Below are 24,705 nucleotides of genomic sequence, written 5' to 3'. Positions count from 1 at the left end.
AGCCTCTTTTTGTTGGTGAAAGCAATCTGGTGGTGAATGAATTGACTTGTGGAGCAGGTGCTATTTACAAAGATTGTTGCTGTTGGAAACTGCCTCTTTGACTGGCCTTTGCTTCCCTATGAAGCCACCAGACAAATCCTTCTGAAGCCGTTGTTATCAGGCATTTCATTCATGATGCTGCCAAGATATGCAGAACTCTTTCTCAGTGCCGCTCTGAAGTAAACCCTCTGTCATCTCTTTTGGTGGCTGCATCTCACTCAGCTCATGTGCCTTACGATTGGGTTAGTTGTTCTTTCTTGCCAGAATTCTAATTCAGTCTCTAAAGTACTGCCCAGAAAACAATAATTATCTGTTGGTATTCACTTTAATTTTTCTTCTTCTTAATTTTAAATCTAGATTAAAGATATAAAATAACATAAACTATAAAAAAGTAAAATAAAAGAAAATAAATTTAAGTCAAACTTTTTAATATGATTACACATTTTAAAACTGCAAAAAGAATTGACACATTCTGGTTAATAAGCAGGATTTGGTTTTCTATCCAACTCAATTTTACAATTAAAAAAAAATTTTCCTCATCAATAATGAAAAGAACAAAAATCATTCTATACACAGAGCTCTTATTAGGAGTCAGGTGGAAACATCAATGAGTGTGATTTCAGGAAACTCTTGGGGGTTCTGAGGATTATCAAATGGAGTGTTGTGAATATTGTTCTGTAATTTAAATATCATCATTCACGGTCCTAAAACTTCCTGGCTCAACAGATTAGATTAATACGGAAGAAACCTTGGCATTCATAATTTTTAATGGTAAGTTAATAAAACAGTAGAATTTAATTGCCATTAAGGTCTTCTTTGTTTTAATCTATTTTGGTCTTTAACCCTAGACATCCAAAATACTAGAAATTATTAAAAATGAAAATGAGACAGTATAACCTAGATTTACCTGGTAAAATTATTTGTCCTTTTATGAAAAAAAAAGTGATTCAAAAGGCTATATATATATATATATATATATATAGAAAGGCTAGTTTGCTACTTGATTTGGTCTCCAGAAAAGGAAGTGTGTAACCTTCTGTTTTCCTTTTTCTCTTAGCCACAAGAATCCATTTAGCCAAGGGTGCTCAAATAATGGTTATCAAAACAGCAGGTGCTTTTATGGTTTATGGTGGTATGGTGGTTTAGTGGCTAATTTGTGTTCAACTCTTTGACCCCATGGACTGTAGCCTGCCAGGTGCCTCTGTGCATGGGATTCTCCAGGCAAGAATATTGGAATTCATTGCCATTTTCTTCTCCAGGGGATCTTCCTGACCCAGGAATCGAACCCAGATCTCCTGCATTGGGGGCAGATTCTTTACCAACTGAGCTACAAGGGAAACTTATATGTATATGATCTTTGTTAAGCCTTGTTCATAAATGACCACACACATACATACCTTGTTTGTAAATACCATATTTAGACTTCAGTTCAGTTCAGTTCAGTCGCTCAGTCGTGTCTGACTCTTTGCGACCCCACGAACCACAGCATGCCAGGCCTCCCCGTCCATCACCAACTCCCGGAGTTCACTCAAACTCATGTCCATTGAGTCGGTGATGCCATCCAGCCATCTCATTCTCTGTCGTCCCCGTCTCCTCCTACCCCCAATCCCTCCCAGCATCAGACTCCTTTCCAGTGAGTCAACTCGTCACATGAGGTGGCCAAAGTATTGGAGCTTCAACTTTAGCATAAATCCTTCCAATGAATGTTGTCACTGATCTTTTTGAAAGTTCTTATATGGCATCATCATGCAAAGATGGGCTCGATAAAGGACAGAAATGGTATGGACCTAACAGAAGCAGAAGATATTAAGAAGAGGTGGCAAGAATACACAGAAGAACTGTACCAAAAAGATCTTCACGACGAAGCTAATCACGATGGCGTGATCACTCACCTGGAGCCAGACATCTTGGAATGTGAAGTCAAGTGGGCCTTAGAGAGCATCACTACGAAAAAAGCTAGTGGAGGTGATGGAATTCCAATTGAGCTATTTCAAATCCTGAAGGATGATGCTGTGAAAGTGCTGCACTCAATATGCCAGCAAATTTGGAAAACTCAGCAGGGGCCACAGGACTGGAAAAGGTCAGTCTTCATTCCAATCCCAAAGAAAGGCAATGCCAAAGAATGCTCAAACTACCACACAATTGCACTCATCTCACACGCTGGTAAAGTCATGATCAAAATTCTCCAAGCCAGGCTTCAGCAATATGTGAACCGTGAACTTCCAGATGTTGAAGCAGGTTTTAGAAAAGGCAGAGGCACCAGAGATCAAATTGCCAACATCCACTGAATCATGGAGAAAGCAAGAGAGTTCCAGAAAAACATCTATTTCTGCTTCATTGACTATGCCAAAGCTTTTGACTGTGTGGATCACAATAGACTGTGGAACATTCTGTAAGAGATGGGAATACCAGACCACCTGACCTGCCTCTTGAGAAACCTGTATGCAGGTCAGGTAGCAACAGTTAGAACTGGACATGGAACAACAGACTGGTTCCAAATAGGAAAAGGAGTGCATCAAGGTTGTATATTGTCACCCTGCTTATTTAACTTCTATGCAGAGTACATCATGAGGAATGCTGGGCTGGAAGAAGCACAAGCTGGAATCAAGATTGCTGGGAGAAATATCAATAACCTCAGATATGCAGATGACACCACCCTTATGGCCAAAAGTGAAGAGGAACTCAAAAGCCTCTTAATGAAAGTGAAAGAGGAGAGTAAAAATGTTGGCTTGAAGCTAAACATTCAGAAAACAAAGATCATGGCATTTGGTCCCATCACTTCATGGGAAATAGATGGGGAAACAGTGGAAACCGTGTCAGACTTCATTTTTTTGGGCTCCAAAATCACTGCAGATGCTGATTGCAGCCATGAAATTAAAAGACACTTACTCCTTGGAAGGAAAGTTATGACCAACCTAGATAGCATATTAAAAAGCAGAGACATTACTTTGCCAACCAAGGTCCATCTAGTCAAGTCTGTGGTTTTTCCCGTGGTCATGTATGGATGTGAGAGTTGGACTGTGAAGAAAGTTGATCCCCGAAGAATTGATGCGTTTGAACTGTGGTGCTGGAGAAGACTCTTGAGAGTCCCTGGGACTGCAAGGAGATCCAACCAGTCCATTCTAAAGGAGATCAATCCTGGGTGTTCTTTGGAAGGACTGATGCTAAAGCTGAAACTCCAATACTTTGGCCACCTTATGCGACGAGTTGACTCACTGGAAAAGACTCTGATGCTGGGAAGGATTGGGGCTGGGAGGAGACGGGGACGACCGAGAATGAGATGGCTGGATGGTATCACCGACTCGATGGACATGAGTTTGAATGAACTCCGGGAGTTGGTGATGGACAGGGAGGCCTGGCGTGCTGTGGTTCGTGGGGTCGCAAAGAGTCGGACACGACTGACTGGTCTGAACTGAATATGTCATCATCAGTTCAGTTCAATCGCTCAGTTATGTCTGACTCTTTGTAGCACCATGGACTGCAGCATGCCAGGCCTCCCTGTCCATCACCAACTTTTACTCAAACTTATGTCCATTGAGTCAGTGATGCCATTCAGCCGTATCATCCTCTTTTGTCCCCTTCTCCTCCTGCCTTCAATCTTTCCCAACATCAGGATCTTTTCAAATGAGTCAGTTTTTCACATCAGGTAACCAAAGTATTAGAGTTTCATCTTCAATGAACACTCAGGACTGATCTCCTTTAGGATGGACTGGTTGGATCTCCTTGCAATCCAAGGGACTCTCGAGAGTCTTCTCCAGTACCACAGTTCAAAAGCCTCCATTCTTTGGCACTCAGCTTTCTTTATGCTACAACTCTCACATCCATACATGACTACTGGAAAAACCATCATAAATGAGAAATTTTGTATGCAATTTGAGACAGATTTATGGACCAGCATTATTGACAGAACTTCATGCTCTAAAGTTTCCTGTGGTTGGGGTTTAATATTCTACGATCACTGTCTCAAATTCTTTTTTTTTTCCTTTTTTTTTATTAGAGGCTAATTATTTTACAATATTATATTGGTTGGTTTTGCCATACATTGACATGAATCTGCCCTGGGTGAATTTGTGTTTTATAATTGAAGTCCACTGGGACAATGGAGCATGTGCTAAGGGTTTGGAGATTTTGTTATTGTTTAATTGCTAAGTTGTGTCCAACTCTTTCCGACCTCCTGGACTTAGCTGATCAGGCTCCTCTGTCCATGGGATTATCCAGGCAAGAATATTGTAGTGGGTTGCCATTTCCTTCTCCAGGGGATCTTCCTAACCCAGGAATCAAACCCATGTCTCCTGCTTAGCAAGCAAATTCTTTACCACTGAGCCACTGCTCTGCTCATGTGCAATTTGCCTCCCTGCCTCCCTGTCTTCCTAGGTTATGTTATAGGCCTTTAGCTTCCTACCACCTGGTGCCCTTGCCTGGCTTTCCCACTCCCACCCCTGCTCTGAGCCACTGATACCTGTGCCCAACCTGTCCATCATGTATCACCAGAGGGATGTTCACATTGTACCTTATTCTCCATCCTTTTATGGGAGTCTGGGTACAGGTATCAGTGGGGCTAGTTGGAGTTATATGTATTCATGAAGTCTTAGAGCAGAGCAGGACAATAGTTTACCATTTCCTGGACTGGCAATAACAAGGAAGATATAGCAAGCACTTGACATAGGCCTACTGCTAACTCCTAATTCAGGAAAAAGGCATGTTCCAGAGTGGAGGTTGCAATTTCCTTGGGGTTGTTCTATCACTTGGGATGACGATGAGATGGTAGAAATGGGAAATTGATTCCTCTATCCCTAACTGCCATTTTCATTTTTTCATTGTGCTTACAAATTGTGTATCTCACCCAGTATGTGATAAATTCACATTTTATAGTTTATTCATTCTTTTATTTATTCAATAAAGTTATCATTTTTGTACCTGACATCGTTTAATTAAAAACTATTGTAATATCCAGTTGAGTGATACTGTGCAGAAAATAAGGTCTCAGTCCAGAAAGCCTCATAATTTATAGAGATTTCAGTAACCATACATAGGAGTATAAATTTAAAGTATTCTGTTAGAAATCCTGATCTGATAGCATGGCTTCTCTATGATTATTTAATTCCAATTAAAAGAGGTTACCACATCAGAGTTTCCTACAAAATATTTATGTACTAACATTTTAAAAGTCTAAATGACCATTTCTGGACCATATGTATAGAATCTGTAATAAGTAAATGGTCATAATTAGGAATTGATAGTGTGTGGTTTAAATATGCTTATGTTTTATCATTAAAATGAACATAATAACTAATTTTACCTACATTATGCCATATGCTTACTATTCCTCTCCATTAAAAACATGTCACATTAACGATATGCTTTTCCAATCCATACTAATAGTAATCAGTTGTGGAGACCCAGGTATACCAGCCAATGGACTGAGATATGGAGATGATTATGTGGTTGGACAGAATGTTTCTTACATGTGCCAGCCAGGCTATACAATGGAATTAAATGGTTCAAGAATCAGGACTTGTACAACTAATGGCACATGGAGTGGAGTCATGCCAACTTGTAGAGGTAAGATAATGATTTTGTCAATATTTATTAGTGATAATCACTATATATTTTCTGTATTAATATGCATATTTAAAATAAATTTAGATAGCGTTTTTGTATCATTTCATCTTTTTCTCTGGTACCAAAATTGAGTGCTTCAGTCTTTACTTTTAAGCCATATAAATAATAACATATAAGATTTTAAAATTTTTTAACAAAAATGTTGTATCTCATTCTAAGTAATGACAATGAACTGTAATACAGCAAAAATATGTTCTGGGACTTCCCTGGCAGTCTAGTGGTTAAGATTCTGCTCTTCCAATGAAGAGGCATGGGTTCAATCCGTAATCAAGGAACTAAGACCCCACATGCCAAGATGGCACTGCCCAAAATAAATATATCATGTACTGTGATACATAATTACCATCATCATTTATGTGGATCAATGAGTATTTAATAGAGAATATAGCTGTAATGAAATAGAACTTTAATTTGGTGACCCACCTGGGTCAGTTATTCAAGAACGGGAGAAAAACCTTCTATAATTTGAAAACAATCAGCCTGAATTATAGAACTCTACTTGTTCTTAATAGGTAAACCTATTTCTTTGTAGAATGCAGTCTAGAAGTAATATTTTAGTCAATACAGGTATAGGTTTACTACTTTATCTATTTGTTTTCCATTGAAACTATTTCCATAAGTTCTTTGCCGATTTTTTGATTACTTGTAAAATGCTAAACATTCAGCGTCAGACAATATGTATTGTTTTATAATAATACTGATTTTTAATCCTTGAGATTTCTCATTAAGGTACATCTCTAAATACCTGTGAATTGTCAGTTTAATATCTCCCTGACATAATCTAACACCAAAAAAATAATTCCAATGCATGTCTTTTTTTCTTGATTACACAATTTCCTAATCAGATCATGATAAATATACAGTTTGTATATGAAAATATATAAACAAACATTTTATAATTTACAAATTATTTCATACATTATTGATTCTGATAATGGCAATATTATATAACTAAAAATTATTTATATATGTTGCTAGTCATCAAAATAAAATCATTCCTCGTTTTTAGATTTTATAATTGGTGGCCCTCTTTTTCCTTTCATCTCTATCTCCTTATCCAACCTATCTTTTCTCAAGGACATCTTAATTTTTAAAATGAATGATTGAAATTTCTATAATGCATTTAGAAACCTACAATAAGATTTAACATATGAATATAAGTGGTTAATAGAACTAATTTAGATATTTTAATGAGATACATGATCTGTGTTTCAAAAATGTCACAGATTTACTCCCAGGTTCCTTGCTACAGTGTGACTCTGTATATAGCCAACCACAGCTCTTCAGTCTGTCTAAAGGTTGCTGGAAATAATTTTATATAAAACTAATAATTTATCAGTTGCAGTATATTGGATAGGAGGTCACCCTCTTTTTCCTTTCTTTCAATGTCAGGAAGCTTGTTATTTTGTAAGAGAATCTCTGAGAACCAGTAGCCATTATGTTGCCAAGAAGTAGTCTCATCCTAGAGGAATTAATTCCAGGGATGTTTTAGGAATACTACCAGGAGAATAAAACATGTCACACAATATTGTCCTCCAAAAGGTTAAATTAGCACATATGCTTCTTCTAATGATATTTATTTCTGTTAACACCAGGATATTTCAACAGCTGTGTCTAATCGTTTTTAATGTAATTGCAGCTGTCACCTGCCCAACTCCTCCCCAGATCTCTAATGGAAGGTTGGAAGGAACAAATTTTGACTGGGGCTTTAGTATTAGCTACATCTGTTCTCCAGGCTATGAACTGTCCTTCCCTGCTGTTTTGACCTGTGTAGGGAATGGTACCTGGAGTGGGGAAGTACCACAATGCTTACGTAAGTATAATTTTCATACTAAAAATTATATTTTTCCACTTTCACTCTCTTAGAGCTACTTTACTGAGATTACAACTGTTACATATTTTTTTTCCAGATTTACTAGAAGAAAAATGAGATTGTTAAGCTCTTTCCCATGCATAATTAAAATTCAATTAAAAACAGTATTTACCAATGTAGCTATATTTTATGTAATCCAACCATTATATTCCTTCTGTTCTGACCAAATTTTAGGCCAAACTGCTTTGTGTGCAAAACACACTGTACATTTTACTTATCTTGCTTTTTGAGTGATGTCCTCTACTCAGGTTTGTGTTCCTTGAAGGCAAATATTCTTGTTTCATTCACTTTTGTACCCTAGTATGTAGTGTAATCCTTGGCAGACATTAAACTTAGAAGGCTATGGTAATTAAAACATTGCAGCATTGAGACTGGCATAGAAAGTAAACCAGTGTTAGAGAATAGAGAGTATAGACCATGTATTGATACTTAATGTATTATGGAACAAATCAGTGGGGGAAGAATTTTAATGCAATAAGGTAGTTTATACACACACACACACACACACACACACACACACACAGTCTTTCAGTTCAGTTCAGTCGCTCAGTCGTCTCCGACTCTTTGCGACCCCATGAATCACAGCATGCCAGGCCTCCCTGTCCATCACCAACTCCCAAAGTTCACTCAAACTCATGTCCATCGAGTCAGTGATGCCATCCAGCCATCTCATTCTCTGTCGTCCCCTTCTCCTCCCGCCCCCAATCCCTCCCAGCATCAGAGTCTTTTCCAGTGAGTCAACTCGTCGCATGAGGTGGCCAAAGTATTGGAGTTTCAGCTTCAGCATCAGTCCTTCCAATGAACACCCAGGATTGATCTCCTTTAGAATGGACTGGTTGGACCTCCTTGCAGTCCAAGGGACTCTCAAGAGTCTTCTCCAGCACCACAGTTCAAAAGCATCAATTCTTTGGCGATCAGCTTTCTTCACAGTCCAACTCTCACATCCATACATGACCACTGGAAAAACCATAGCCTTGACTAGATGGACCTTGGTTATCTTACACTAAATAACAATGTCAAATTCATTAGAGAATTAAATATAAATGTTTTAAAGATTATAAGGTAAGGTGAGATGAAGGTGAAGTCACTCAGTCGTGTCTGACTTTTTGCGACCCCACGGACTGTAGCCTACCAGGCTTTTCCATCCATGGGATTTTCCAGGCAAGAGTACTGGAGTGGGTTGCCATTTCTTTCTCCAGAGGATATTTCCAACCCAGGGATAGAACCCAGGTCTCCTGCATTGTAGGCAGACGCTTTACCATCTGAGCCACCAGGGAAGTCCAAAGATTATAAGATTATTATTATATATTATAATAAAGATTATAAGACTACCTAAATGAACTTGGAGTAAGAAAGGATCTCTTAAAATGAAATGTAAGAGCTCTACCTGTAACTGAAAAGTGGGAAAAATAAGCTACATTTAAAATTTCTCATTTCAAAAGGCCAATCATAAACAGGATAGTTCATTTGAAGAGCTTACTATTAAGTGATTGCAAATACTAGGCAGGGGAATACCACCATTTTCTGGCCCATCAGATCATTCATATCACACTTGCTGCAGAGAGTATACTAACCAGTTTTGTTTAAAACGAGAGATAAAACTAGTGTACTTCAGCAGTTGTGATCTATTAGACTGAAATTTATGCAACATCTAAACAAGTCCTTTCTAGGTAACATGATTTATTAGAATAGTGTGTCCCAAGCCTCAAGGTTGATGTCGTACAAATTGACCCTTGAAATTCTGATTCATACTAACGATCATCTAATAAGAGACCAGTGTGTTCTAAGTGAGACTATATTATACATTAGTAACTATTCAATAGCTACTTCAGAACAGATAGACACAAGAGATTACAGAATTGAGTTTATGGTAAAGTTTGTTTGGTATGAGTGAAAAAATCTTAAGTTTCTCAACATAATGTTTTATTTGGGGATCTATTAAAACACAAATACTAATAAAATACCATAGACATTTAAATTCTAATAAGTATCCAAATATAATAAGGCTCACTTTGACCCAGTTGCTTTACGTACATATAGCAGAACTCCTGGTAGGTATGTTTAGTTATGACATTTTAACAAATAATGACACCTGAGTTCAGAGAAAGTGTTCAAATTGTACAGACACTGTGCAGGTCTGCCACTTAGGGACCAGCTGCTCTATTTCATGGCCTAAGGTCTTTGATGTAAACATCCTATCTGATCTTCCTAGGTTTTTATTATGTATCTTCCTAGGTTGTTCTATTGTGTGTGTGTTTGTTTATATAAATGATGGATCCTTTTAAAATTAGAGAAACTAACAAATTATTACATATGAAGATCTCTCATAGTAAATAACTGTTTTGTTGGTTCCAATTAAACAAAAGTCAAAGTAACCTAAGAACTTTTTTGAATGAGAATAGTTTAGAAGCTTCCTAGAGGCATTCTCAATGGGCCTTACAGATGCTAATAAGAGCAATTAAGAATTTCAACAAAAAAACTTGGAGAAAAACAAAAAAGTCTTAAATATCATTTCAATGAGGTTAAAAACAATTTTTTAAGAAAAATTTACCACAAATTAAAAAAATGAAAAACTCTTTGGGTGATTATTTAGAATGGGATAAATAAGACTTTTATGGAATTAAAACAAGATTTGATATTACTACACTACTTAAAATTGGCTTGCCAGATGGCTCAGACTGTAAAGAATCTGCCTACCAATGCAGGAAACCCAGGTTTGACCCTTGGTTCAGAAAGATCCCCTGGAGAAGAGAATGGCAACCCAATCCAGTATTCTTGCTTGGAGAATCCCATGGACAGAGGAGCCGAGCAGGCTACAGTCCATGTGGTCACAAAGAGTTGGACATGACTGAGTGACTTCAAGGTCTATTACTAGTAAATGGCAGAGTATGAATTCCAATTCAGAAAAGGTTGACTTAAGAGACAATTCTCCTATCCATTGAAGAGTCACATTCACTCATTTTAGGTATTTAATGAAGAGGAAAATCTTTTCTCTTTATTTCTGTTCAAGCTATGACTTTTTATCCTAAAGTTTGTATCAATGTAAACTGAAGGTCCCTTGGACTGCAAGGAGATCCAACCAGTCCATCCTAAAGGAGATCAGTCCTGCGTGTTCATTGGAAGGACTGATGCTAAAGCTGAAACTCCAGTACTTTGGTTACCTCATGCGAAAAGTTGACTCATTGGAAAAGACCCTGATGCTGGGAGGGATTGGGGGCAGGAGGAGAAGGGGACAACAGAGGATGAGATGGCTGGATGGCATCACCAACTCGATGTATTTGAGTTTGGGTGAACTCTGGGAATTGGTGATGGACAGGGAGGCCTGACGTGCTGCGATTCTTGGGGTCACATGGAGTCAGACACGACTGAGTGACTAAACTGAACTGAACTGAACTGAACTGAAACTGAAGCCTTTTGAAAATAAACCCTGTGTCTTAAGTTTCTATCCAAACACTGATAGTTATTTGGTTTAGTACGTGAAATATAAAGATAGAAAATAGATGGAATGATATGGGGGATGCGAGGTGAAGATTGAGAAGTTTATGTGGTTACATTTCTCCTTTTTTTTGTTGAATGACTCAGCAGAAATATGAATGAGAAACACTTCAGAAGTAGGTTATAAAATAATTACAAAATAACTGATAGAAATGAAATTTATTTAAACACAGTTAAAATCATAAATTACGTGTTATTTATTTTTTACTACAATTTTAAAATTGAAAATATGCTATATGTGCTTTGCCTGGATATCTATTGGCTCTGAAGTCATCTGATCTCATCCTGTACTACACTTCTGCTCAAGCCTCAATGGCCTTGGTCTTCCTCTAGCATGGTAGATTTGACCCAGCACAGGGCTTTTGCAATGCTGTGTCTTCTCTCTGTCTGTACTGTTCTGTCTTGAGATATGAACGGAGTGAATGTTTTTGGGTTTTTTTTCCCCTCCAAAACTTTTCTCAGTGAGAGACAGTTTAGCTACCTTATTAAAATCTACCATGTCCATAATACAGTGCTGATCTTCTCCCACACTATTTTTCCCCATGGGACTTATTATCTTCCCACATACTATCATTTTTACCTATTTATTATGTTTACTGTTTGTTTTCTTCACAAAAGCATAAACTTCACAAATGCAGGAACCTTAGACTGTTTATCAATCAGTGCAAGCACCTAAAGTTACTTAGAATAGTGTCTGTTTTTAGTACTTTAATATGTGTTGAATGGAGTCATCTAATCAGTTTGCTTAGAACTGCTGTCAAGTTATCTCTTCAATGGCTGCAGAATGTTGAGATTGGTTTTGCATGAATTTGGATTCTAATGACCTTCTTTTCTCTTTAAAAAGCACTCACACCTATCCCAGCCACCCACCACTACCACCACACATGCACTATATTTTGAAGAGGGAGACAGCAGGATACTAGGATACATGACCCAGGTGTTCAACAGAGCACATATCTATGAAACAAGTGCCTGCATCTTTTATATACATTGAAAAATATAGAGCAATCTGCAAGGTACATCCTAGACTGTTACGGGTTGTTCGTTTCTGATAGAGCTATTTGTGAGTCACATCCTTTTCAAGAATATACTCCTATTTTGTAGCCTACATGTACAAATATGTGGTTTGATTCTGGTCAATATAAAATTTAAGAAAAATCTATAACTGTTACGCTGGTCTACTAGGTGGAAAAAATTTTTTTTAATAATATTATGCTGAGTTGAATATTAAGCATTTATTCATGTAGACAAAAGCTAAAAGTATTTTCATTGGAATAGACTAACATGGATTCCATGCCACTTTAGTGCAGTATTCCAATTATTTTTATTACTTTTCTAAACAATTAACTCTGATGAATTTAAATCATTGTACAATTGTCTCTCTTTTCACTTACAGCAAAATTTTGTGGTGACCCTGGGATACCTGCCCAAGGGAAAAGAGAAGGCAAAAGCTTTATATACCAGTCAGAGGTTTCATTCAGCTGCAATTCGCCTTTCATATTAGTAGGATCTAGCACCAGAATATGTCAAGCAGATGGCACTTGGAGTGGTTCATCACCTCACTGCATAGGTAATATCAATGAAAGATGGACAGTGCTCAGTAATTTTGGAATTAATAGCTAGTAACAACATTTAATGATTCACTTTATCCTATGGTGGCTCAGACAGTAAAGTGTCTGCCTAAAATGTGGGAGACCAGATTCGATCCCTGGGTTGGGAAGATCCCCTGGAGGAGGAAATGGCAACCCACTCCAGTACTCTTGCCTGGAAAATCCCATGGATGGAGAATCCTGGTCGGCTACAGTCCATGAGGTCGCAAAGAGTCGGACACGACTGAGCAACTTCACTTCACTTTTCAAATGTGGAAAACAAAAATGTAAAATATAGAAGCCATTGTAAGGCACTGAAAATTAATATCATTAAACATTTATTTCTTTAGTACTTTTGAAATAGTTTTCCTGTTTACCAGTAAAATGAAAAAACAAAAGCTTCCATATTAATATCATGAAGTACTAACATTTGTATCAGTTCAGTTGCTCATTCATATCTGACTCTTTGCAGTTAATAAAGCATACTCAAATGAAATTAAACTTGCTTCAAAAATATTGCAAATGTATATTGATTTCAAATGGTTCTAAGAACATTGCTCTAATCCTAAATTTTTGTGTGTTTTGTCTTATTTTTTCATTCAAATATAGTTGATGTACAAAATTATATGTTACAGGTGTTTAGTATAGTTATTCACCATTTTTAAAGGTTATACTCATGTGCAGTTATAAAATATTAGCTCTATTTCCCATGTTGTACAATGTATCCTCTTAGTTTATTTTATGCATAATGGTTTGCACCTCCTAATTCCCTACACCTCTTTTGCCCCTCCCTCCTTCCCTCTTTCCACTGGTAACCACTAGATTGTCTTCTGTATCTGTGAGTTTGCTTCTTTTTTGTTATATTTACTGTTTTGTTTTTTTTTTTTTTTTTAGATTCCACATATAAGCGATATCATACAGTATTTCTTTCTCTGATTTATTTCACTCAGCATAATACCCTCCAACTCCATCCATGTTGCTACAAATGGCAAATTTTCATTCATATATATGTATATCACATCTTATTTATCCATTCATCTATTGGTTGCTTCCATATCTTGGCAATTGTAAATAATGCTGCTGTGAACATCTTTTCAAATTAGTGTTTAGTTTGTGGGGTGTATATACCCAGGATTTAAATTGCTGGGTCACAGGGTAGTTTTATTTTTAGTTTTTTGAGAAACCTTCATATTCTTTTCAACAGCAGCTGTACCAATTTATATTCACACCAATAGTGTATAAGGGTTCCTTTTTCTCCTAAAATTAAATTTCACATTGAGTAAACTTATGAAAAAGTCTGTCATACAAGCTAGCCAACTCAGAGGCTATCAACCCTACCATTTTTATGCTTTACTCTCTTACAGGTATCAGTAAAAATGCAAATAACTAAGTCTTGTTTCAGAAAAATAAATTATTTCTTAAAGGGACTATTACCCTACCTGAGATTAATTCTTAGAAAACTCCCTAAGCAAATGTTTCATGCATGTGGTCCTCTTTCATATCCTTCGTTTTCCTTTAACTTTTATTACCAGAGTTAGTTGGATGTCAAATGCTTTTATATTAGAAGGGTTCAAAGTTCATGGATTGCATAATTTGGGTAAACTGTAGTATACCTGAATTTTTGGCTTTAAGATTAATAAGTTTCTGTTCATGGAGATTTATTTTATTAGATTTTTATTAGATTTTTTTTTGTTTATTATTACCAGGACCCTTTCATGAAATCCTAGATCTCTTAAAATTATTTTATATAAGATAAATATACATTTAAATAAACCTATCTGTTTTAAAGGAATATCACACTTTATTTTTATTTTAAGAAAAAGAATATTTTCTATATTTTAGAACCCACCCGTACATCATGTGACAACCCAGGCGTACCACGTCATGGATCTCAGAACAATACATTTGGATTTCAAGTAGGTATTTTGTTATTATTTTTTCATGTTTTATTGAGATATAACTGATATATATTACTATATAAATTTAAAGTGTACAGCACAGTGGTGTGACATATATATTGGGAATGATTCCTGCAGTTATATTAGTTGGCATCCATTTCTCATACAGATACAATTAAAAAAGCAAAAAAGAAAAAAACTCCTTGTGATGATTATTAGGACCTATTCTTTTAAGAACTTTCCTGTATATAATACAACAGTGTTATGTATACTCATCATATCTAGTACTTACTGCTTTTATAACTAGAAGTTTGTACCTTTTGATTACCTTTTTTCAATTCTCCACCACCACCACCCCCCCGCCCCACTGTTCTGGTAACCACAGATCTGATCTCTTTTTAGGCAAGTTTGGATTTATATTGTTGTTGTCAATTGTTTATTTATTTAGATTCCACATGTAAGTGAGATCATATTGTATTTGCCTTTTTCTTGCCTGTTATTTGTCAAGTGTGTACTTTAAATAAATGTTTTCATGTAATATAAAACTAGATCCAAAGGCTTATTTGGTTCAGTGAACAAATCCTGTTAATACAAGTAGAAAAAGTGTCATGCTTATATCTGCATTCATAAACACATTTTTAAAAAGGCAACAGCCACAAAAAGAGTGGAAATAATAGGAAATTAGAAGAAATATATGCCTTGAGATATAGCCTGACTGACCATGAGTACAAAGTAAGAGAAAAAATGGAGAGACCTGTGAGCATAGAAAAATCTATAAGCACTAGCTTGTAGGTAAGAGAAATATTAAGTGAGGGAATAAATGAGTAAAATCTACAGGAAATATGGAGACAGTGAGGAAAAGTGTAGATGAAAGAGGTTTAAAGAGAAACTTCTGAGTCAGAGTTACCAAATACATAAAAATGTGGTTATTCAGTAAGGCAATAAGACTAAAAGATTTTTTTTCTTATTTTATCTATCTATCTATCTATATATATAATACTAAAATAATTTTAAACATTATCATTGATGTGGAATATTTCTGAAAAAATAATTTAACCATAACCTATTATTCCACAACACATAGTTGGATTGTTAGAGTACTTTAACATGTCAATCATGTGTCACTGACATTCTTTTCTCTCTTATTCCAGTTTAGATTTTATGTAGAGATTCAGGAAGATTTTCATTATAGGGGCCATAGGGGAGCCAAAGTGCATACTGATTCCAAAAGAATATAGCCAATTTACACATTACCCAATTGCCTTGTGTCACAGGGTTTTCTAAATTGTGCTATTTTCTGTGAAATTCAGTGTGAACCTGAGGAACATCTATTTCTAAAGGAAGTGCTCATCAAAGGTGCCATATTTCTGTTGCTAAAAATAGTTATCATTTATCTACAGTTCAGGCACAGTACGAACATTGATTTGATAGCTTTTCCAATTCTTCCTGTTTGCCTCAGGCCTGTCTAGGTAATACAAAAATGTAAAGAAGTGTCTTGGTCTCTATTATATTGGTGTTTCAGAAAACTTTAGATTCATATCTCCATAAAATGTTTTATCAACTGATCGAGATCTTGAAAAATAAGCAACTAGCTAAACAGCATTAACCCTCATCATATAAGCCAATAAACTGAAACAAAACGAAGAAAGTCAATGACAGTATTTTTGTAGAATACAGAATTTCGGTGTTAGTGTCTATTCACTAAATCGGATGACTTTCTAAAGAATCTGTGTCCTTTTTCAGAAAATACCCTTTGAAATAATGGAAATGAATAGAATTGAGTTTAGAATCAGTTCAGTTCAGTTCAGTCGCTCAGTCGTGTCCGACTCTTAGCGACCCCATGAATCACAGCACGCCAGGCCTCTCTGTCCATCACCAACTCCGAGTTCACTCAAACTCATGTCCACAGAGTCGGTGATGCCATCCAGCCATCTCATTCTCGGTCGTCCCCTTCTCCTCCCGCCCCCAACCTTTCCCAGCATCAGAGTCTTTTCCAGTGAGTCAACTCGTCGCATGAGGTGGCCAAAGTTTTGCAGTTTCAGCTTTAGCATCAGTCCTTCCAAAGAACACCCAGGATTGATCTCCTTTAGAATGGACTGGTTGGATCTTGCAGTACAAGGGACTTGCAAGAGTCTTCTCCAACACCACAGCTCAAACCCATTAAAATGAATACTCATTCACTCTGCATTTTAAGAATTCTATTATAATCACTGAAAAATGTTATCACAAAGGTAAACTATTATTTAGATATCAAACATATATTGGATCATTATATTCTATTAGATAAATATGAATAGGCTATATTTAAGATATATTAAAATCTAATATGTATATTTATATTAATCTATGAAAATTAGAAATGAAATTCTAAGTATGTTAAATTATGGATGTCAACTTTCTTATACATTTATGGCAGATATATGTGTATGTCTGTATGTATATTTATTAGATATTTATATGTAAATTATGTTTACTAAACCTATGTAGAGCTGCTGCTGCTGCTGCTACGTTGCTTCAGTCATGTCCAACTCTGTGCGACCCCATAGACAGAGGCCCACCAGGCTCCCCCGTCCCTGGGATTCTCCAGGCAAGAACACTGGAGTGGGTTGCCATTTCCTTCTCCAAAGCATGAAAGTGAAAAGTGAAAGTGAAGTTGCTCAGTCATGTCAGACTCGTAGGGACCCCATGGACTGCAGCCCACCAGGCTCCTCCGTCCATGGGATTCTCCAGGCAAGAGTACTGGAGTGGGGTGCCATTGCCTTCTCCATATGTAGAGTTAACAGAATAAAAAATGTTATGTAATTCTAACTAATATCAACTTATTGGTGGATTCCAAATAAACACGGTCTTATATAACTAGAAAAGGCATAGCTAGCAATTGAGGAAAACCCTTGCTTACAAGAGGAATTATTTTGAACTAGCTTAAAACTAAAGACATTATAAGCCACGTGTGGGTTTGTCCCAGACCACAAGAAAAGAGATCTGGGTGAGACTCATCAAGCCTAAAATCTTGGAACTGGACAACAGTACTAAGTCTCTTCCATTACTCTGCATTTATATATTTCATTTTCTTTCTCTGTAGATTGGCCATATGGCAAAAGGTATAACATTTCTATTTACATCTCAGTCACATACAACATGGAGAAGGCAATGGCAAGCCACTCCAGTACTCTTGCCTAGAAAATCCCATGGACTGAGGAGCCTGGTAGGCTGCAGTCCATGGGGTGGCTACGAGTCTGACATGACTGAGGGAATTCACTTTCACTTTTCACTTTCACACATTGGAGAAGGAAATGGCAACCCACTCCAGTGTTCTTGCCTGGAGAATCCCAGCAACGGGAAAGCCTGGTGGGCTTCCGTCTATGGGGTCACACAGAGTCGGACATGACTGAAGTGACTTAGCAGCAGCAGCAGCAGCACATATAGTAAGATTGTTTCAATCTCATTTTCAGATATCCAGAGACAGAATCAAAATGTTCCAACCTTTGTATCTATCTCTGGTCTGATCAAGTGACCAGTAGTGAGTTAAATAAAGTCATAGCTGTGATTAGCCCACTTCTGGGAGGGACAGGATAAAAGGGAAAGTTATGAATTGCAGAAGCACTCTGCATTTCTTAATTTTATTTTTAATATGTTTATTTGTTCATTCTCCTTTTCTATAAAGATTTATGTAGTAGAGTTTTGGACATTGATATAATTATTAAAATATAAGAATATATCTCCTGTTGTTAGGGAGGACAAACACTCTAGCATTGGAAAAAAAAGTATTCAAAGTAATTTCTCTTTTTATCTAAAATATTGTCACTTGGAACAATTTTAGCTAGTAAGAAAAGTTGTTGTCAAAATGATTGATGCAATGTCCAGATTAATTTGGAGGAAATACCAAACACAAATATTTTGCTAACTGTTTATTACTCTAAATTGAGTCTGGTGTTTAGAAGACACATTATATTGATTTAGCACTTGTTATATAAAGGTATTATAAATATAAAATATTTTAAATTTGACTTTTAGGTATTTAATTCTAAGTTATTTAACACTTGGATATTTAACCCTACCAAAATATCCTTGATGAAAAGCACTGTCTTGACTACAGAGACTAAAAAGCATCCATGATTGAGGACTAGGGAGACAGAAATAATCAACTGAAGATAACATGATCAGCTATTTGTGATCATCCAGGACTGGTTAAAAAATAATGCTAGAAGTGGATAAATAGATAAAGGCAAACCATATTGAAGAACTTTGAATTTTTGGTTTTTTTTTTTTTTTTTTTGGGCCATTCGTTGCAGCATGTGGAATAGTTCCCTGATCAGGGATGGAACCCGGACTCTTGGCAGTGAGAGTGAGGAGTCCTAGCCACTGGACTACCAGGGAGTTCCTTGCATCTCTATAAAGAAATATAGGTTCTGTTGAGTTGCCTCTGAAACTTGCCTTTCTTACATTTGGTTACTTTATGTGATGATCCCTACAAAATATGTGGAAGTATAATTTTTGGATTAAATGACTTTTCCAAAGTAAAAAAACAAGACAACTGTAGCAATTGTATATGAACTCCAGTTTGTAATTGAAATAAGTACAGAAGTACATTGAATGTTACAGTGTTTTGTTACATTAAATGGTGAATATCATAACATGAATTTTAAAGAAAAAAGTAAAATTAAACATTTAAAATTAAAATATTCTGATTATTTTTAATAAAAATTCTTAAAACACCTTAATTCAATTTTTCTCAGGTCCCAAAATTGATGCTCAGTCAGTGAAAATCCCTTGTACCTTAAGCATCTTAAGCATATGTGTTATCCTTTTGTTTTTATGACTTTGCCTTTCTACTTAAATTTTGTTAATTTTAATTTATCAAAATTTTATTAGAAGCTGCCTCAATTTTCCTTGGGCAAAATGTTTAATATAACTATAAAAATACTAAAAAACACCAATATACAACATTTAAAAGAGGGAATAAAGAGTTAAAGAAGATAAGTCATTCTTACTAATTAGATATATCATAATTTTTAGTGCATTTGCAAACAACATACTAATTTGATACAATTTAAAGAAAATTTTATTTAAACATTAACTGCAATTAAAATGATATGGATTTTTAAAAATCTTGATATAAAATTAATTTTTGCATTATATATAATTCCTTATATATAACACTTCTATTAGTAAATATTGGTAGGAAAATTGTGCATGAATTATTTTACAAGAATTTTCAGAATTATATAATGGAAAATTTTATGAAGCTACTATTTTTTACAAATATTCAAATTATTTATGTTAGAAATTATTTATAGTCAGAAGGGAATTGACATGGCAAGTTGGAAAAGGATTCAGAGATATATAAAATATACAATTAAGTGGATTATCACTAGCAACATTATTAATTAATTCAGTAATATTTAGGAAACATTTTATAATATGTTTAGAACATTTTGAAATATTTAGATTTTTTTTTTTTTTTTGGCTGGCTGGTTGCACTGTGGCTTGCCAGATCCTAATTCCCCACCCAGGGATCAAACCCATGTGATCTACACTGAGAGTATGGAATAATAACCAGTGGACCTCCAGGGAAGTCTCTAGAGAATATTTTGATGATTGATTTGAGTGTAACAAATTCTGAATAAAAATCAGTTTCTAAATTTGTATAACTCTAGATCTATTAAATGTTTGGTATAGATATTTGTGGGGCTTCCCTGGTGACTCATTTGGTAAAGAATCTGCCTGTAATACAAGAGACCATGGTTTGATCCCTGGATAGAGAAAATTCCGTTGAGGAGGAAATGGCTACCCACTCCAATATTTTTGCCTGGGAAATTCCATGGACAGAGGAGCCTGGCGGGCTATGGTCTATGGGGTCCAAGAGTCAGACAAGACTTAGCAACTAAACCACCACCACCAGATATTTGTGAATTTGACAAAAATTTTACTATTTAAATGTGCTAATGATATATGGATAAACTTTAGATTTTAGTTCTATGGTATCTGGTTAATATATAAATCAGCATTTATTGTGACTTCAGAAGAGATTACAGATGTTAGGTAAAAGTCTTAGAAGTTTAAAAAAAGTATGTAATCCGTCATGTTTCTCATTTCTTACTACTATAAAGGTTGCTGAAATAACCCAAATGTACTTTTCAAAGAACAAATAATGATTTAACTTTATTAAATTATGGAAAGGATATCACTGCCTTTTAAGAAACTGATAGACATGTTAAACCTTTTTAAGTAGTCAAATAATTTTATACTAGGTAATTTAGTCCCCATCCCTTTAGTTGGTCCAACATTTTCAAGACACTTTCCTAAGCTTTTGATATATTATGGTGAATAACATCGTGCCCTTGGCTGAGAGAAGGTGTTTTGGTGTGTGGGTCAAATGGAATAGATTGTTTTATAGGATAGGTTGATAACACTGATAAAAATGAAAGGAACTATGGAAGCACGTAAGAGACAGTTTTCCTGACCTGTTTACTGCAGGGTGAGCTTTCTAGAAACTTTATCTGAGCTAAATCTTTTAGGGTAAGATCTAAGAAAAAATTAGTTGGGAAATGCATTCAATGTGGGAGGGACAGTGTCAAAATATGCATGCGTTACGGGAACTGCAAAAGTTCAATATTATACGAGCACAGTCTGAGTAAAAGTAAATGGTCAATGGTAATGCTAGAGAGATGGCTAGTGATCAGGTTATGGAGGCTTTTATCAGCCAAGTTAGCATGGTGCAGCTTTATCTTATGAGGGATAAGCCAGTGAAGATTTTACAAAGGATAATGTTAAAGTCAAACTTTCATGTTGAACAAATCACTCTAACTTCCGAGTGAAAAATAAATTTAATGTGGTCAAGATTAGAGAAGTGGAGACAGGTTAGATGATTATTATAATTGGCTATAATAGTAATTTTCAAAGTTTGGTCCTTGATCCACAGCAGCAATATTACCTAGGAACTTGGAAATGTGGATTTGGGGATCTCTCCCAGATTTACTTAGTCAGAAATTCCTGAGGGAGGCTCAGCTATCTATGTTTGGAAAAGCCCTTCTGGTGATTAAGATATCTGCTAAAGTTGGAGAATCATTGAGAAACAACGTCGAGGACTGAAATAAGTTGTATTTGTGGGGAAAAGGGAAGGGGACAGTTTAAGAAAGATTTAGAAGTAAAATGGTAGATTAAGAGGGGAGATTTATGGGTGAAGGGTGGCCATTAACTGAGATTCAGCTAAAGTAATATTGCTGGGTTGATTGAGGTGATGGGTTTTGGCGAGCTAGTCTTACAAAGGAACAGAATTGCCAAGTCAATATGATCAGGTGTATAAATCACACAAGGAAGTAAAAAATCTGTAGCACCATATTGCACAACTTCAGGGAGTATGTGAATGGCATGCTCTGGAGCATAATTTGAAGAATTTGGTATCTCAGTGGTAAAGAATTAACATGCCAATGCAGGTTTAATCCTGGGGTCAGGAAGATCCCCTGGAGAAGGAAATGGGAACTTACTCCAGTATTCTTCTGGGGAATTCCATGGACATAGGAGTCTGGTGGGCTACAGACCATAGGTTCAGTCACAAAGAGTCAGACACGACTGAGCAACTTAGCACATATTGAATACAGCAATAAAAGTGCTCCCTGGAGTAGAGCAGTGTAGTAGCACTGGACAAAATCAGGCTTTAAGAGGGTAAGAAATTTCCTGGATGCAGAGACGAGACTGTAATGGAAGACATTATATGAGAAATCAGGAAGGATAAAGGTTGTTCTGAGAATGACTATTGGAACTGAATGTTTTGGATGTAGCATAATTCTTGCTGATAACAAGAATATGAAGATGGTGGAATATAGCTGGTCTCAATGTGAAAAGCCCTAAGGCAACAATTGAACATTTTCAGACTACATATAGTGGGGAAGGCTGAAGTGGCAGACTCTAATAATCCTTATCTTTTCCTCTGTCTCTAACTCCTTAGTAAGTCCTGGTAATTTTCTCCCTGTAATATATTTTAAGTAAAAAACCTCCTTTTTATGTCTGTTGCCACAAGTTGGTCAAACTTTATCCACTTAAATCTAAAATGGCAACACAAGCTTCATAATTAGAATTACTGTTCATCATTCTTCTGTTTTGTGGTTTTCCCATACAGTGCCTAGTTTAACTTTTCAAAAATATTATTTTCTACAGAAACTTTAGTTGCTCTGAAAGCTTTAGCAATGTTATGTTTTTCTTTGAGAGATTCAAACACTATAGCCTGCTATTTGGGATTCTTCAGAAACTGATTATATCTCTGTTCTAATAATTACTGCTGGAATTTATTTAAAGTTTATGTCCCATGCCCATATGGAGTGAATATATTCTATTTTATTTAATCCTTATATATCAAGATAAATGATATCATCTTTAATTTTATATAGGGAATAAAGTTTCAAAGATGAGATATAACTTATTCAAGTAAGATCAGATTCAAAGTTAAAACCAAGTATACATGCCTCTGGGGTCTATTTTCTTTTTTACCTGTATCTCTTTGTTTACCATTTTTCTCCCAAATCCCCAGTTCACTGTGTAAATTATCTATGTTAACTAACCAAAAGTCCTCTTTTTTCCTAAACTATTAATATCATGGTATATGTTTTAACCACTGTATATTTTATCATAATATTCTTATATTTTCTACTACTATATCAGTTGTTTTCAAACTTCAGTGTTCATTAATATCTCTTGGAGGACTTGTTAAATCACAAATAACTGGTTGCAAAGGTTGCTATTTCTGACAAGTTTCTAGGTGATGCTGAGGTTACAGGTCTGGGACCCCACCTAGAGAACCTTTGTTCTATATATTTATACAAATTGAATATCCCTTAAAAGATCCCCTGGAGGAGGAAACAGCAACCCACTCCAGTATTCTTGCCTGGAGAATCCCATGGATGGAAGAGCCTAGTGAGTCCATGGAGTTGCAAAAGGTCAGATGCGACTGAGCAACTAACGCTAAAAGCTTAGTGCAAATAACATCTTCCATTGTATTTTTCTGTTACCACTACAACCTTCAGTAAACACCTTCATGTCTAATCTCATATTGCATTTACTGTCTTCCGTATTCATTTGCCTCTTACGTTGTTCAGTTCAGTTCAGTCGCTCAGTCGTGTCCGACTCTTTGCGATCCCATGAATCACAGCACGCCAGGCCTCCCTGTCCATCACCAACTCCCGGAGTTCACCCAAACTCATGTCCACAGAGTCGGTGATGCCATCCAGCCATCTCATTCTCTGTCGTCCCCGTCTCCTCCCGCCCCCAATCCTTCCCAGCATCAGAGTCTTTTCCAGTGAGTCAACTCGTCGCATGAGGTGGCCAAAGTATTGGAGCTTCAGCTTCAGCATCAGTCCTTCCAATGAACACCCAGGATTGATCTCCTTTAGAATGGACTGGTTGGATCTCCTTGTAGTCAAAGGGACTCTCAAGAGTCTTCTCCAACACCATGGTTCAAAAGCATCAATTCTTTGCACTCAGCTTTCTTCACAGTCCAACTCTCACATCCATACATGACCACTGGAAAAACCATAGCCTTGACTAGATGGACCTTGTTTGGCAAAGTAATGTCTGTTTTTTGATATGCTATCTAGGTTGGTCATAACTTTCTGTCCAAGGAGTAAGCGTCTTTTAATTTCATGGCTGCAATCAGTATCCTCAGTGATTTTGGAGCCCCAAAAAATAAAGTCTGACACTGTTTCCGCTGTTTCCCCATCTATTTGCCATGAGGTGATGGGACCAGATGCCACGATCTTAGTTTTCTGAATGCTGAGCTTCAAGCCAACTTTTTCACTCTCCTCTTTCACTTTCATCAAGAGGCTTTTTAGTTCCTCTTCACTTTCTGCCATAAGGGTGGTGTCATCTGCATATCTGAGGTTATTGATATTTCTCCCAGCAATCTGGATTCCAGCTTGTGCTTCTTCCAGCCCAGTGTTCCTCATGATGTTAGTTATCTTTATTTCTGCATATGTCTTTATCCATCTTCATATATATATTTTTATTTAACTCTTTTTTTTGTCTATCTTATGTTTGTATATAGCTTATCAACCTTTTGGTATCTTACAATTTTCTTCAAATTACAATAGCAGAAAGTTTGATTTCTATGTGTACATTGTATTCAAGCATTTGATGCTGGATGTACACAGAGATCTAAGTTACTTTTTTCCTTTGGTCTTTTTTTCCTCATTTTTTT

The 24,705-nt window shown here is 36.1% G+C and overlaps 1 protein-coding gene across 4 annotated transcripts in view; it reads left to right on the top strand.

The window, feature by feature from the left end:
• CSMD3 (CUB and Sushi multiple domains 3) overlaps nt 1–24,705 on the top strand; it is a 1,369,436-nt gene that overhangs the window by 1,316,519 nt on the left and 28,212 nt on the right. For all 4 annotated transcript variants that reach the window (XM_088844606.1, XM_088844605.1, XM_088844604.1 and 1 more), the window contains 4 exons: nt 5,422–5,601; nt 7,301–7,474; nt 12,426–12,599; nt 14,461–14,534. In XM_088844606.1, the coding sequence (XP_088700732.1) occupies nt 5,422–5,601; nt 7,301–7,474; nt 12,426–12,599; nt 14,461–14,534 (602 nt within the window). The remainder of the gene's footprint in view (nt 1–5,421; nt 5,602–7,300; nt 7,475–12,425; nt 12,600–14,460; nt 14,535–24,705) is intronic.

This window comes from Moschus berezovskii, chromosome 16 (assembly GCF_049115385.1).
Source record: "Moschus berezovskii isolate FMDL1 chromosome 16, NW_MosBer_1.0, whole genome shotgun sequence".
Classification (NCBI taxonomy): Eukaryota; Metazoa; Chordata; class Mammalia; order Artiodactyla; family Moschidae; genus Moschus; species Moschus berezovskii.
Note: the sequence above shows the minus strand (reverse complement) of the source record. Positions and strands in the feature narration are given on the sequence as shown.